This window comes from Lampetra planeri, chromosome 15 (assembly GCF_965212315.1).
Source record: "Lampetra planeri chromosome 15, kcLamPlan1.2.h2, whole genome shotgun sequence".
NCBI classification, from domain to species: Eukaryota; Metazoa; Chordata; class Hyperoartia; order Petromyzontiformes; family Petromyzontidae; genus Lampetra; species Lampetra planeri.
The window spans coordinates 6,743,587-6,760,678 of record NC_136121.1 but is presented as its reverse complement, the minus strand read 5'-3'; the positions used below and the strand labels follow the sequence as shown (position 1 = coordinate 6,760,678).

The 17,092-nt window shown below is 45.6% G+C and overlaps 1 protein-coding gene across 1 annotated transcript in view; it reads right to left on the bottom strand.

Moving 5' to 3' along the window:
- LOC144722633 (uncharacterized) overlaps positions 1 to 17,092 on the bottom strand; it is a 100,023-nt gene that overhangs the window by 43,957 nt on the left and 38,974 nt on the right. Inside the window, exons 5-6 of the mRNA XM_078600889.1 lie at positions 733 to 873; positions 308 to 421 (exon numbers count right to left, since the gene is read on the bottom strand). Of these exons, the coding sequence (XP_078457015.1) occupies positions 308 to 421; positions 733 to 873 (255 nt within the window). The remainder of the gene's footprint in view (positions 1 to 307; positions 422 to 732; positions 874 to 17,092) is intronic.

Below are 17,092 nucleotides of genomic sequence, written 5' to 3'. Positions count from 1 at the left end.
GGAACTCACAGGCCAGAGGGGCCGAGATGCCAGGTTATGAAGAGGTAAAACATTAGACAAGAAGAGGCCCCATTTCATATTTCGCACCAGGACCCGTGCCAACCACGCAAATGGCACTGTGATCAGGGGACACAATTCAATGCACGATGCCAAAGGGCCACTTAGGGCCGATTTACGTCCCATTTCGTGTTGTTCATTTGGCTGATCCAAATGCATTTTGAATTGAGCTGCATCCTAAGGCTAACCTGGCCCTTTAATGAGCAGCACATGGGTTGGACAAAGTCAGTTGGGGGGGGGGGTTACGGACCTTGCTCGATGAGGTGAGTGGTGGCATCACTGCTGCCGTTGTCAGTTCCATTCTCGACGATGTCATTGCCGCCGCTTGGGTGGATATCTTCCCCGTCATTTTCAGTCGTCATATCTGAGGAACAAAAAGCCCCGAAACGTACCACGGGAAGAAGGGTATCCCACAAAAAAACACGGGACGGGAAAACTACATCTAAGTGGATTGTCACCAGAATTTATTTCAGAATCAGAATATTTCGTTCTACTCGTGGAATCCGATGAGCTATGAAGACCTTTTTCACAGATATCCAATAGGGGCAGGTTAGAACGTGGCAAAAAAAAAAAAGTGGCATATTATTATTATTACTATGCAACTGACAGCAATCGGCACTTTTACATTTCCAAAAGACGACGTCCTGGGAAAACCGGGACGGGTGGCAACCATACCGCGGTCATCCTTGTTGGAGTCCGTCTCCGTGTGCAGGGCCTTGCGGGAGAGGTCCAGCTCATTGGCCCGCGCGGCAATCTCGGCGATCTCGGCGGGGGAGTAGACGGAGCTCTCCGACGACGTCGACGACACCGCGTCGGCTGGGCAGAGGTCAGCGGCGGCGGCAGGGGGGGGGTCGGCAAAATGCAAGCGTGAGCGACAGGGTTCACGCGAAAACGACAAAACGCGGTGTCCGTTTCTCCGTGCGACGTCGCACACTCCGATCGGCGCGGTTGGCTACGTACGGTGCGAAAAAAGTTCGGCGTACGAACACAAACAACGTGTTGTGCACGGGCAGGCGGGTGTCCGTTTGTTAGTTTGTTGCCGCAGTGATACGCGTGACGATGATTACGTTGATTAGGCAATGCGGGCTCTACACTTAGGGGAAACAGTGGGATTGAGGTGCCTTTTAGTATTGGGCGGTGACAGCGGTTCATACTTAAAGTTCCATTCGATGTATTAATTACAAATGTGTACTTTCAATAACCTGCTATAACTCGGTGAGTTAACACTAGTTATCTAAGTTGTTTAACACTGTAGATGGCTTTCCAATGCTTTGACACAATCTTCTCCATCTGCGCCCTTGTGAGTAAGACCCATTTACTCTCATCTGTTGCTTGCTCGAACCTATTGGCCCAAGCACGTGCAATTGTGTAACCGACAGCCTCCATGATAACACACAACCCCTATGTCTTGCATTCACAGTCATCACAGTCAGATAAGAGTTTTAAACACACCCCACATGAAGGTCTACTGATAGCCAAATTAGTCCCTAATGGTGGCGCAGAAACGAAATGTACAAACAGGGTCGGCATTTAGAGAGCGGCACCCACGCAGAGTGGAGGTACTCGGGGAGAGATGGGTGCTATGCAGGCAGTGAGAGTGGCCACACACAACGTAAACACCCACCCCCCCCAGACTCTCACACCTGCCCCCAGCAGCAGCAGGGAGACGTGCTGCCGAGCAGAGCAGGTGTGATGGGCGGTGTTTTTGTTATTTTCGTGTGTTTATCGAAGACCGCCAATAGGGGCATTTCCGTCGTCTGCTTCTTATCGCGCGGCATTAATTCAGCCTCCACGCTGCCCCCCCTCCCCATCCACTAAGTCCGTGTCCCCCCCCCCATCCACTAAGTCCGTGTCCCTGTCCCCCCCCCTCCCCATCCACTAAGTCCGTCTCCCTGTCCCACGCGCCCAGCCAATGGCCTCGCTGACAGACGGACAGAACCCCTCACGGTCCGCCGTGCCGGCCGACCCCATTACGGCTCATACCGCGCGTGCCTTGCCGTGGGTGGAGAGGTGTGGTGGGTGGGTGGGGAGGTGTGGTGGGTGGAGAGGTGTGGTGGGTGGGTGGGGAGGTGTGGTGGGTGGGATGGGGTGGTGTGGTAGGTGGGGGGGGGGTGTGGTAGGTGGGTGGGGAGGTGTGGTAGGTGGGTGGGGTGGTGTGGTGGGTGGAGAGGGGTGGTGGGTGGGATGGGGTGGGGAGGTGTGGTGGGTGGTGTGGTGGGTGTGGTGGGTGGGGTGGTGTGGTAGGTGGGTGGGTGGGGAGGTGTGGTGGGTGGGTGGGTGGGGTGGTGTGGTGGGTGGTGTGGTGAGTGGTGTGGTGGGTGGGGTGGTGGGGTGGTGTGGTGGGTGGGGTGGTGTGGTAGGTGGGTGGGGAGGTGTGGTGGGTGGGGGGGGTGTGGTGGGTTGGTGGGTGGAGAGGTGTGGTAGGTGGGTGGGGAGGTGTGGTGGCTGGTGTGGTGGGTGGGGTGGTGTGGTGGGTGGGGAGGTGTGGTGGGTGGGGTGGTGTGGTGGGTGGGTGGTGAGGTGTGGTGGGTGGGTGGGGGCACTCGGCGATTGTGCGGCGAATGCCAACAGGGGGGTTCTCCGGCGAGGCTGCCCGCTCTACTCTAATGTGATTAATGACCTCGGCGACAAAGACACGTCGCTAGTGGTGGGTGGTGGTGGTGGTGGGGGGGTACACGACACGAGACACCGTCTCGCGGTGCCACCGGATCCAGGTTTGACGAGCGTGGCGGTTGGGTACCCTCCGTCGAGGGCACCTCGTTGTGGGCCGCAGGTTAAACAAATTGTCAACGCGCTCGACCCGGCTCGGGGAGGGGGGTCAATCCAGTCTGTGGCGTCATGGGATTGTTAATTAAACGATAGGACATATGGGATACCGGAGGTCAAGCGTTATGTTGTAAGAGAGCAGGGGGGGCAGCAAAGAGAGTTGCTTGCGGGTCCCGTAGTGGGAATCGCTTAATGGGAAACCCGGCAACCTCCGAATTGCTTCACACAAGTTCAATGTGTCACACTAGCAGGCCCACACGCAGCCACCAAGGATGGCTTTTTCAGCGGCTGGCTATGCTGATGTGGGAGACTGTGACTTAAGAAGGGGTGAACAGTCGTAGAGCAGGAAATGGATGTCACTTTCATGCGTTCCGTCCCAGTTTCGAAGGTCATGCTGCATTTTGAACCTCACCGGGAAATTGCCACGTGTACACAACAATGATATTTACAGCGCCTTCTCCTAGGACACGTGATGGGTCGCCTCTGCAATGTGGACAGCTCTTTGACAATCCACTGCCGGATGAAGGCCTCCCCATGCCCCGCGTCAACCATGGGGGAGTTTCGATTTAAAGCTTTCGTGACTGCAGAGATTCATCTTCTTGTTTTTTTCGGTAAAGTCACGTAGAATGGAAATAATAAAATAATAAAAATAAAACATAATAAAATAATTCTCACGACGTTTCGGCCACAACGCAAGCAGCCGTCCTCAGGTGAAGAACAGGTCTGTTCTACAACGCAAGCAGCCGTCCTCAGGTGAAGAACAGGTCTGTTCTTCACCTGAGGGCGGCTGCTTGCGTTGTGGCCGAAACGTCGTGAGAATTATTTTATTATGTTTTATTTTTATTATTTTATTATTTCCATTCTACGTGACTTTACCAAAAGAACCAAGAAGACATGGGGGAGTTGTTTAACCATAGTGGTCAGGGGGGGGTTGGTGAAGAGGTGGACCAGAAATCAATGAAGACATCACTAGCCAATGATGACCGGCCACGAGTAGGAATCGAACCCAGGAGGGCAAGTTCACCGTGCAGGAAACAAGCCACTGCGCCAGCACTTGTCACCCCAGCCTTTGTAAACTTTGCCGACTTGATGATTTTATATCGGTACGTAATTATGTTCAAATATATTGAGCATCGTAATTATTTAACGTTGACCCTCTGTGTGTGCTTGGGATGTTGATTGCCGCTCATGTCTGTGATAGTCTCTCGTTCATCGTTGAATTATCTTTCATGCTTCGTTCGTTCCACTCTTATATTATTTTTTACCACGGTCATGTTTTGAATTTTTGTGGCTTTGTGTGTTGTGAGGCACTTTGAGATGCCACGGCATTTAAGGACCCAATAAATGCAAAAACCCTTATCCTTACGCTCACCTACATTAAAAAGCTTTAAAAGTTCAAAACGGTTTTAAAAGACCCATTTGGGTGATTTATCTGGATAAGATGTCAGCGATTCGAACACTAGTCATTTGTGATTTGAGGTTCAGTTTGCCGCCCTTGTTTAAAAAAAAAAATGTAATTAAAGTGTTGGCTTGGAGACACCGTGTCTCGGGGTTCTGCCATATCGCTCGGGACACCGTTTATTAAACCACATCCATGAATGCGCTCATTCATTCGCAGCATTCGCAAAAGTTGGTTAATTTGTTCGACAAAGCCCTTGTGCTGCCCTTATCTCTGTAATAGTCGTTCGGGCACAAGAACAATAACCGGGCAGGTAACATTTCCAAAATATGATGCGGAGCACCCTAATTTCACTCTCCTTGCTAAAAGTCTGCGGAATGGAAACATAAATAAACAACCCGTGTGAAAATGCTGAGGTAAAATGGCATGTAGATTTGTATTTTACTGTTGGATGAAAGTCAGTCCATGCCATGTCAGTAGCAATGGAGATTGTTTGCCCTTACTTCACCACACGAGTTCGTGTGGGGCGCTAAATGGGGATTCCCAAGACCAGTTCGGATATCACCTACCACCAATGTTGGCCATTGCTGGGAATTAAACTCGAGTAGTCGGATTCATGGTGCATTTCACTAAGCCACAGACCACCTTTCATATAAACTTTGACTTAAAGCTTTCGTGACTGCAGGAATTCATATTCTTTGGGTCTTTCGGTAAAGTCACGTGGATAGGTTATTTTATTTGAACCTATCTACGTGATTCTAGATTTGAAGCTTTCGTGACTGCAAGGATTCATATTCTTGGGTTTTTTCGGTAAAGTCACGTAGGTAAAACATTAAAATTAATAAAAGTAATTTTACTAAATTAATAAAAGTAATTTTACTTTTATTAATTTTATATTTTTACCTACGTGACTTTATCTACGTGACTTTACCGAAAGACCCAAAGAATGCACCTTTCATAAGTTTCTTAACTGTTAATTATCTTGTTGTTTTTCGTGATTACAACATATTTTTCTCAATATTTTTGGTGTATTCCTCTGCACATTTATATCCATCCTTGACCCTTGCGTACTGTGTTCTAGTATTTTAACCGAAGAATGCATTCCAATTCTTCCGTGTAAAAAAGAAAACGCATTCTCACTGAGCTTTCGCCACCCAGTTTTGATATTTGCACGGCCAAATCTCACAAGTGACTGTCGGTGCTGTGTAAGAGAGTATACAGATGGATTATGTATACCCAAATAGAGATATCTGACATAAACAACCTGTAGATTTTAAAACTATTATCATACAAGATATTTACAGACTACTCGAAAGACATACCTCAAATTTGAACAGGACTTGTTGAACAAGCAACACACATCTTCTTGGTTCTTTCGGTAAAGTCACGTAGAAGGGAAGTAATAAAATAATAAAAATAAAACATAATAAAATAATTCTCACGACGTTTCGGCCACAACGCAAGCAGCCGTTGTGGCCGAAACGTCGTGAGAATTATTTTATTTTGCTTTATTTTTATTATTTTATTACTTCCCTTCTACGTGACTTTACCGAAAGAACCAAGAAGATGGATCCCTACAGTCACGAAAGCTTTAAATCGAAATTTAAGCAACACACACTCTATCACTCACTCCCGCCAAAAGTGTTTAGGTCAGCATTTTTTGTGTTTGTCTCGCAGTGTTTAATAAAGTATCCACAGAATGTCAAACACCTAAAGTCTCAAAAGCAGCGTGTGTGTGTGACGGTGAGGCAAAAGGTGAGATGGTCATAGCAGGTGTCAGAGGCGTGACACAAGGTAATAGGGGCAGCTGGAAGGATTGTTAACATATTATTGTAGACAGACGGGACAGGAATTTGTCTCGTGGAGATACTATCTTCCTTGGCCTAACAAGGTCAGCCAGGGGTTTAGCCAACCACTTGCCACTCCGAGGTGAATGGGGTTCAGGGGAGAGTGAAGTTCAGGGGAGAGTGGAGATCGTAGGTGACAGAAGCAAGGGGCACGAGCTGGCTGGTGCATTAAGCAATCTTCCTCTGGTGCAGAATGAATGCACAGAATTTGCGCACTCACGGTCGTGAAAGATGAAAATGGAACAAAAACTCAAAGGTGTGCTCGTAAGCAAGGGGATATTCACGTTTATAATCATGTTGAGCGACAGAAAGAGGGACACGTGGATGAGAGAACATATGCAAGTTCAAAAAAGTCAGTGGGCTTGGCCAAGACACGCTGGTAAAAGGGATGATGGCTGATGGTCAAAGATAATGACAGTGTCAGCCAAGGAATGTAACGCATCCAAGAGGGCATCCACTGGGGAGGTGGAATGATAAAATCAGCTTGTGTGCCAGCGCTAGGTGGATTATTGCACCGCAGGATTTTATTTGATGGTGGTGACTTTGGTGTGCCTTCATCCAGCAGTGAATTGACCATGGCTGAGAATGAAATATTAAATAATATTAATATATTTCAGCCATATTCAATACACTGCTGGATGAATGCCTCCCTGTGCCATGTTGGTCACGGGTATATGATAATGCAGACTGTTGAGGCAAGTGCTGTTAGCAGAACTTATTTAGGCATTTAAATCCCAGTGCTGATGTCTACACTTGACACTGAGTACCCATTTAAGGCTGAGTCAAAATAGGGGAAGCCCAGGACACGTTCTGATACCATGTGCCACTGACATTTGCCATGGATGAGAATGCATCTCTTGTCAATGCGTTTGTAGTTCAGTGTGCAAACCACTGTGTCACTGCTCCCCAATATACAAAGCATCAACCAGCCACAATATGGACCCCTCAACGACAGTTATGCTGCATTTATGTTATTATAAATGTTATGTGCACAAAACATTACGAGTAGAACAGACTACCGCTTATTTGCATGTTCATGCTGCTTCAGTGATATTGGTATATCCAGTACGTGCATAATGTATGTTAACTACATGTGCTTTTAACAGTGGCTCTTTGTCCAAATAACCATTAAAAGTCAGTATATCGCTGCATTTGCCTCAACTATAGGAAGCTTAGTAGTAGGTTTTTACCCTTTAAACTGGTTGTACGCCTTTTGGTGTCATCTGGTCCAACACAAATGGAGACTAGGCTCTAAGGAAAGCTGTCTCGGGTGTGGACCAATCACCTTCAAGGACAGTGCATATCATTATCATTATCAGAGTTGTTTCTTTTTGTTTGCATTTTGACTACTTGTGTTGTGGTTATTGCAAACATGATGCCTTGTATAAAGGTGTCAGTTTTGTACCAGTTGAAAGGGTAAAAACCTACTACTATATTTTGCCACTGGTAAAGGAGGTGTCTCATAGTATAGGAAGCTTCATAATCTAGAATATAGTCAGAAATTTGTTCATTTTCACACTCGTCATCAGCTGACAAAGCACCCATGTCATGCCTGCTTTGGAGCGGATCCCACGTCGAAAAAAACTATTGACATACATCTCGTTCAACATAGCGTACGACGATGTGCCTACCTGCGCCTGGTCGCTGGGTCATGACAGGTGGCTTCCACTCTGCCTCCCTTTCTCAGCACGAGGGGCAGCTTAGACAGGCCCCGCGAGGAGCCACCGCTCACGGCGGTGATGAATGAGCCACGGCATTTTTTTCGGCAACGCTCGACTGAGCCCGCCCGCGTTCCTCGGGGCTCGCGCCTTGCGCGTTTCGTCCGACTCTTGATTTTTCCGTCAAAAAGAACGCGGAGGGCACACCTGTTCGCGGTGATGCAACCGTTAAGCCTGGACACTGCAATGCAGTGCCATTCGAATGGACAGCTTCTCAAGGAACAAACGCCTCGGTGCTTGTGAATGTGTCACGTGAGACGTTAAGCGAGCAAAGGTAATCTAATTTTGATGAGATACAACTGAAATATTTTAATTGTCCGCTGAAAGTGGTGCACAAGGACAAAGAACGAAGACTCGTCACATTTGTCAATTGCCATGAAAGGAAAAAAGTCACATTTAGGGATATGGGCCTTCCTATGGGCCTTCCTTCTCCATAGTAAAGACTATTTCTTGATATGTTGCTTATTATATGTGTGTTTCTCTTTGAGGTAGCAGAGTTATTGATATGTGTTGAGTTTTTGTTCTTTTGTGCTTTTGGAATGTATAATACGTAGAAATCCTGGTCTGTTGGCACATATTAAGGAGTCTGTAGCACTCTTTGTAAGAATAGACCACGGTATTCTGGCAAGTGAGCCATATTTGACGAGCAATGCTCAGTGTGGAAGCGTCCCTGTAGTCCAATAGGCCACTCAATGATCAGATGTTTCGGGAGAAGCTAGCATTGCCACAACGGCTCGTACATTTGTACACACAATGAACTTCTTTCGCACCGTACGTAGCCAACCGTGCTAATCGGAGGTGAGGGTTCCTCTCCACTCCCCACATCACCAACCCGCACTCACCCAGCATGGTGACACCAGATATCGAAAGCCGTCCGGAGTTTACTTGCACCGAGACAACGCTACTGAAATAATACACACCCATCAAGACCACGCGGCCGATGGGTTGTGAAGGAAATGCTCTTACTCTTTGGTTATTTCGGTAAGGTCACGTAGAAAGAAAATAAGATAAATAATATAACACGACTTTTCGATTGCAACACAAGCAACCGTCATCAGGTGTGAATGCAAGCTCGGAGAGAGACACCCATAGAGAGAGAGAGAGACAAACACAGACACGGAGAGAGACACAGAGAGAGAGAGACACACAGAGAGAGAGACACAGAGAGAGACACAGAGAGAGATACATATACAGAGAGAGAGACACATATACAGAGAGAGAGAAAGACAAACACAGACACGGAGAGAGACAGAGAGAGACACAGAGAGAGAGAGGCAAACACAGAGAGAGAGACACAGAGAGAGACACAGAGAGAGAGAGACACATATACAGAGAGAGAGACACACACATAGAGAGACACAGAGAGAGACAGACAGAGAGAGAGACAAACACACAGAAAGACACAGAGAGAGACACACAGAGAGACACACAGAGAAACAACGCCTCTGTAACGAGGTATTATATGAAGGCGACATTCTGTTGAACACATAGGCTTTCGTGTTGACGCGTAGGCTGATTATGGAAGGAGACATTGCCTGCTTACATATTTTGTTCACTGCATTCTCTACAATGACTGCGATGATTATTTTTTAACAAAGCGAGGTACGGACAACCCGCTCCCATGACCAACGCAGCATACGGAGGGCTTCATCCCAGCAGTGTCTGAAAATGATGTATCCAAAAGCGTAATGAGTTTTCAATCAGGGAGCAACTTGAGTGGGTGATGTGAAGATGTGAGCCTCCATCGGACATAACACACGGCAGATAATGCCAAACACATGAACACGAATACACATTTTGTTTACTTTCAAGACACGTAAACAAATTCTACCGTCACTTACTCCAAACCGCGAAACTCCACGTCGAAGCAGATGATTTGTCAATGTCACAATTACGCTGCCGTGGAATCAAACAACGGCGATGATTGAAAGTAATAAGATTTTGTTTGGACATGCGTACAACGCGAGAGCGCGACTTGAGTAATTGCTAAGGCAGTGACACGTGTACAGCAGGCACGGATGTGGGCCTCCACTTTGTTCCATGAGTATCTAAAGTAAGTGTAAGTTATAGTAGTAGGTTTTTACCCTTTTAAACTGGTACAAAACTGACACCTTTATTCAAGGCATCATGTTTGCAATAACCACAACACAAGTAGTCAAAAAAGCAAACAAAAAAAAACAGCAACTCTGATAATGGTAATAATATGCACTGTCCTTGAAGTTGATTGGTCCACGGACAGTGCATATTATTATCATTATCAGAGTTGCTTCTTTTTTTTTTGCTTTTTTGACTACTTGTGTTGTGGTTATTGCAAACATGATGCCTTGAATAAAGGTGTCAGTTTTGTACCAGTTTAAAATGATATAAACCTACTACTATATTTTGCCACTGGTAAAAGAGATCTCATAGTGTAAGTGTAAGTTGTGTGTGCATTATACATGCAATGTGTGTGGGCATTTTTAAATGTGCCGTTTGCTATGAGCTGTCGCAATAATTGTACCGTGCACGCTAAAGTGCTGTGCGTAGTACATATGCATGTACGAACAACACAAAAGGCCACAAGCGATATACATGAAGATCAAGAAACAATACGAACGAGATGGCGGAAACAAGACTGAAATGATTTTCTTTCGGTAGAGTCACGTAGATAGGAAATAATAAAATAAAAATAATTAACTAAAATAAAAGAATCAATTCTATAAAAAATAAGAAATACATTTTTTTTTCATTATATTATTTTCTATCTACGTGACTTCATCGAAAGAACGAAAGCATATTTAAGACTGAAATGAATCGTCGCTCGAATCGAATGGCCACTCCTGAATTGTGACAATTCATCAAACCCCCTGGGTGGGTCGGTGGGTGGGCAGGGGTTTACTGAGTCGTCACACACCGAGTTGTATATAATAGGTTGTATATACACTATGAGACCTCCTTTACCAGTGGCAAAATATAGTGATAGGCTTTTACCTTTTCAACTGGTACAAAAACTGACACCTCTATTCAAGGCATCATGTTTGCAATAACCACAACACAAGCAGTCAAAATGCTGAGTTGTACGCCTTTTTGCGTCATCTGGTCCAACACCAATGGAGACTAGGCTCTAAGAAAAGCTGTCTCGGGTGTGGACCAATCAACTTCAAGGACAGTACATATCATTATCATCATCAGAGTTGTTTCTTTTTGTTTGCATTTTGACTGCTTGTGTTGTGGTTATAGCAAACATGATGCCTTGTATAAAGGTGTCAGTTTTTATACCAGTTTAAAGGGTAAAAACCTATCACTATAGGTTGTATATACTTGTATATAATAGTTGTATATAATAGTAGTATATAATAGGCGTCCCCTTCCCCAGGCTGCCAGCCTGCTCACCTGTGGCATCCCCCTCCCCTAAGCCTACGCCGTGCCTCACCTCTAGCCCGGCAACGTCGACGGAAACTCAAAACAGTGGCAGCACGACGCCCGCAACATTTATGGGCATTCCTGAGGCAGCCATCGGTGGCTTTGCTCCCCCTGGGAAAAATAAAACCCAAACAAGGAAAACATGGGGGTAACGTCTGCCTACGGAAGCATAGGGGCATCGGGGTGACTGCCGCCGAGTGGCAGGCGATTCCCCAACAAGCGCCAGAGGTTGCACACGGGTTTTGATTCCTTACCCGTACCCGTACCCGGCCGCACCAGGGTCGCAAACGGGTACCCGTACCCGGCCGTACCCGTACCCTACCCGTACCCGGCCGGGTATCGTGTAGGGTACGGGTATCGGGTACCTGATTGCGACCTCTGGGATGAAGCCATGTTGTTACAGGCGCAGGTGGGTTGATTCTAGGAACTTGAATTGTGAGAAGAGACAAGACGTTGGGAAATGAGTGACAAACGGTGACTCACCGGTGACTCACGGCCTACCCGTACCCGTAACCGGCCACACCAGGGTCGCAAACGGGTACCCGTACCCGGCTGGGTACGGGTAGCTGGGTATCGGGTAGGGTACGGGTATCGGGTACCCGGTTGTGACCTCTGACAAGCGCCAAGGACATTCGTAGGGAATACACGGGGAGGTGACCAGGTGGATGGGCAGGTAGTTAGGTGAGTGGCCAGGTGGGTAGGTGGTTAAGAACTGATGTTTGTGTTTAGTTTGTTGTCCTTCCCACGCACCTCCAATTTGCACGGTTGGCTACGTACGGTGCGAAAGACGTTCAGCATGCATACATACATAAGGGTAAGAGTGGTTAGGTCGGTCGGTAAGTAGGTAATTGAGTGTGTGCATGGATAGATAGGTAGGTGGTTGGGCGGATGGATGGGTAAGTAGGTACATATTCGGGTAGGTAAGTAGGTCGATAGCTACTTGAATAGGTAGGTGAATGGGTGGATGGGTATGTGGAGAGGTGGGTGGGTAGATGAAACCAATAATTAATATCGGTAAAAAAAATAGGTGATGAGGCGGACAGAAGGATGAATGGAGAGACAGACGGGGTTAAAAAGAGACATACGCACAGATGCACAGACGGACGGATGGAGGACAGGAATAGCAATAAGCATAGGGGATCAGTGTTCCGTGTGAGGCCGGTTTCAGGTACGCTTCCTACTGAAGGCATGCAGGCGGACTGATCTATTGCCACCATGGCGAAACACTGATGTTTGGCCATCATTCTGACGCCCTGAAGTCAACAAAACGGCCAACAAACCCGGTCCTAAGTCAGCGTTTGTTATTAACATGGGAGAGACTGCCCATGAGCTTGCAGTCTGCCTTTAGGACAACACTTGCGGTGTTATGATGCATCCAGCCAGTCGCAATTATGGGTTCTATTACATTCTTGAATTACAAAACTACAACTCGCATATGCTGGCTTAAAAAAACTAAGAATGTTATTTTTGTAACAAAATTTTACATACTTTTTTGTTATCTCTCTGTCATCGTGAGTGGTAGCAGAAAAAAAGTTCGCCTTTTTCAAAGAGCACTCCAATTAATGTTAAAAAAACATAAACATATGCTTGTGCGGCAAAATATTACGATTTTATTTAATAAATATTAGCCCTTCTTAACCTACTGTTAGATGAAACCCTTCCCACACTTTGTCAGTCATGGTGTTGCTCGATCATGCACCGCAATAAATTATACTTTTGTTATTCGTTGGGTTCATGTATTAAGTTGTCACCTCATACCAATTGCTATGTGCACATGCAAGAAAAGTATAGCTAATATCAGGTGGAAGTTAAATTAATTAAACCCAGGAATACAACATTACATCACCCTTTCTTATTGACAGTAGTCGCATGTTGAATATTATGCTTCTTTAAAATAAATTAAAATGACCGCATATTTTTATTTTACAAAACGGCGATGATTATTAAGCAGGAGAAAGCCCGCGTACCTTGCACTGCCCTCTATTGGTCATGGAGCTTGAGCAACAGCTTAAAATAACCGATGGAGCAATTTTTTTGCTATTCCAAAATAAACTTCAGCCTTGAAAGAAACTCTCAAGGACAACATTGGAATTTTACATTCCTACATGCTCCCATGGTGCGCTTTAAAGTTCGGAACCCGTGTTTTTGTAGAGGCAGGTAAATGCGAGCAATCATCACTGCTTTTGGGATCTCAACTCTGACAAGATGAGGTGCATATTTGCCTTTCTTCTGGGAGAGCTGTTTGTTATACTCCTGTCCAGAGGTAAAACTAAAAAAAAGTGTAGCTCTGTATCCAAGTATGGGCAGAGAGGTATTTGACCCAACTTATCTGGTTTCAGACACTCACTACTCGGTCGCCTTTCTAGAAAAGAGAAACCAAACCTGAAACGAGGGAGGGCGGGGGGGTCCGAACAAAAGATTCTTCATCTCCACAGAAAGGACACATCGACTGTTCGGGCGAGAGTACTGTTAGCTAGAACTACGAAGGCCGCCACAGCGAACGACGGGGGTTGGTGTGGCCAGAACTACGCCCGAAATACTCACAGACAACAACAACGACGACTGTCGTTTGCCACTTAGTGACGGTGGCTTCACCACGGCGATAGTGTCAGGCCAGGTGCACCAAAAACACACGCGCAAACACACACTAGCAGTAACTGTGCGAATGAGCGCATGCACCATTAACATTCGTTGAAGAGCTCAAGGTTGTGCATGTGCTACTGAATGGCGTATCAGATGTAAACATGTTGAAAACACATTGCTCCCACCATGCAATTCACAAATTATATAGGGTGCTTCGAAATTGTTTTTACACTTATATGGGAATATCTTTTAATGGAAAAAGAACGGATAATACTCTGTGACATGATAACAAATGTATGTTAATAGTTTCATAAAGTCAATGATTCTCCACCAATTCGCAAACGTTGTCAACACGTGCCTGGAATCTTCTCCAGGTGGTCTCCAGAGCCCGGAGGCAGATTTCTCGTGGTATTGTTGCAAATTCTCTAAAGTGTTAACATTTTTTTGAAGCACACTGTATTTACACGTATAGGAAATGAACATTTCCAATAAACACAGTATTTCAAGGATATCCTATAAAATGTCGTAAGAACTGTAACACTATTATTATTCTTGAAGGGTTGGTGCCCGTCCAATGTGCCAACATTAATTAAATAGCTACACACCTTATACCATAAGGTTTAATATTCTGCATGTGCCTGTTTCATCGGTGAATACTAAACAACGTATAGTGTTGACGCTCACAAGGAATACGCGGTGAACTCGCGGTAATTAATTACACCCGCAAAATATGGCTCGTACAAATATGTATTTGAATCGTTGCGACGGGGTTGTGTTATTGAAGTCGGCTGATTTGCAGCTTGGCTTCGCTTTAGGAATGGCAATAGAGCTTTAAAGAATGGGAGCGCGAGTGAATCAAAATAGGCACTTAACCCCGCATTATCTTGTCAAGGAACCAACTGGATACCCCAAGCAGATTTACAGTAACAAAATAACTACCGAATTCGATGTTGTTTGCGTTACACGCGCGCGGATATTAGCCGAGTTTTTCTCGACTCCTGCTGCGGTGCTCGGGTCAAAGCGGCCGTGGGTCAAGTTGTTTCGGAGGGGGTGGCGTGGGGGTGCGGGGAACGTCAGCAGCTCACAGGGACCCCACGGTGCCGGTCATCCGCGAGTCATTTATTGCGTGTTCGACTGGGTCGGGGTGAACAACGATCCTGCCGTCTGTCTGTCTGTGATGTGCTGTGCTGCAAAGATGAACTTGATATCTCTCACCCCTTTTCCTTGAGTCGGAGAATAGAAATGTGAAGTGTTACCCTCTGCGTTAGTGCCAATTCGTGTTCTTGATGAATGAATACGTTCATTAAAAAGGCATTGATACGCGGATCCTGGTATTTGGCTCTTTGTGCCGCACTTATGCTATGCTCGGAGTGGAATTATTCCAAACATTAAACACTTTCATTGTCACCCTTTGCGATGGCGGCAAATTTATTTTCGTTGCCCATTAAAATGATATCGTTCCTTTGGCATTTCAAATGAGCCTTTCAACCGGGGCAATTCTGTAGGCAATGAGTCACAGAACTGCAAACAGGAGTCCAACATGTTGTATGTTGACACACTCGTTTCGATGGGGCTTTCCACAAATTTTGAAAAAAAAAAATCGGATGTGAATTTGTGAATCGGATAAAGTATGCACATATTGTGTTATTTATGATAAATACCTTAGCCCACTGCCATTAACACATTCGCACTAGTATATGATTGCTAAGTGAGTGGTATGTTTCCAGTACTTTGACAACCTGTATTCCTAATTATAATGTATTGCTGCATTTTCTCTTATATTTCTCAATGTGCTCTTCGCTGGTAAAGTCACATACTTTGTTATTATTATATATATAAATATATATGACTCAAAGTAGGGCCAATGTGACCTGATTTTACCGCCTTTTCTCAACATCGTTTAATACTCGTCCTGGTACATAAAGTATTTATACAAACGTTACAATTATACATTTTGTACGTCTAACCAATTCTGATGATAAGTTACATTTCGTAACGTGAAAATTGCCTCAAAGAAACCCATTTTCACAAGTCCGTGAGAGTTAAATTACACAACCGCGGATATCAAACACTAATTACGCCTCATTACACTGTCACGTGATATGTCCCCTCAAAGACAAAGTTGCTCTTGAGGTGGTCTCGAGCCGACTAAAAAGACAAGTTGCTCCTTCGGCTGCCTTCTCAACCTGATGGGAACGGGGGCGTGTCCCGACCCTTGCGGGTGATAACAAAGGAGAAAAAAAAACGGATTTAAGAAGCGGCGGGAAAGATAGACGCGCGAGAGAGGTTGTTTTCGTAAAAGAACAAAGCTCTGGGTTTGTAAACTCCACACTAGTCTGGGACGATATGCCAAAAAAATGGAGGCCCTGTCCTTGATTTACAGGCCATTCGAAAAATTTCAAGAGCAATCCTCCGGTCTTCAAACAACTTTGCTATGTATAGCTTGCCACGATCGCTTGAATTGTGGCCCTCGGTGCACTTCTCATAGAGACCGAACGAACTGATTCGCTGCCATAACTGCTTCACTTTTCAAGAAGGCCCTATCCGCAGCGCCAACGTCACGAGACGCTTTGCTGGGCTGAGAGGTGCGCTGACCATTTGGGAGGTTGTGGGGGGGGGAGGGAGCCTGTGATGTCACGTGAAACGGAGGTTTCTTCCTTAAGCAAACAGAATGTTTTCAGTTTAACGCAGAGGCTTTCGCGACCAATATCATCCATAATATAGGTTTTTTTTGGGGGGGGGGGGGGGTTAGATCACGTAAATATGAATGTGTCTTCTTGGTTCTTTCGGTAAAGTCACGTAGAAGGGAAGTAATAAAATAATACAAGTAAAACATAATAAAATAATTGTGAGAATTAAAATAATTGTGAGAATTATTTCATTATGTTTTATTTTTATTATTGTATTACTTCCCTTCTACGTGACTTTACCGAAAGAACCAAGAAGATGAATCCCTGCAGTCACGAAAGCTTTAAATCGAAAAATGAATGTGTCGTTAAACCCGCCACCACCCAATTATCCTGCCGCATCCTTTGTCAACTCATACGTTCACTATTGCTCCCCCCCCCAAAATACATCGTCTGTATTATTGTATGCGTTCAGCGACTGTGTCCATCCACCGCTAGGATCAGGACCTCCCCACATTGTGCGAGTCACGAGGGTTATTAGACCATACTTCACCACGCTGGTCAGTGTGGCTTGGTGAAGGGAGGGAGACCTCTGCTGCCCATAATGCAGTTCCCAAACAGCTTACGATACTTAAACTTGATTTGGAGCTTTCGTTACTGCAGGAATTACTCTTTAGTTCTTTCGGTAAAGTC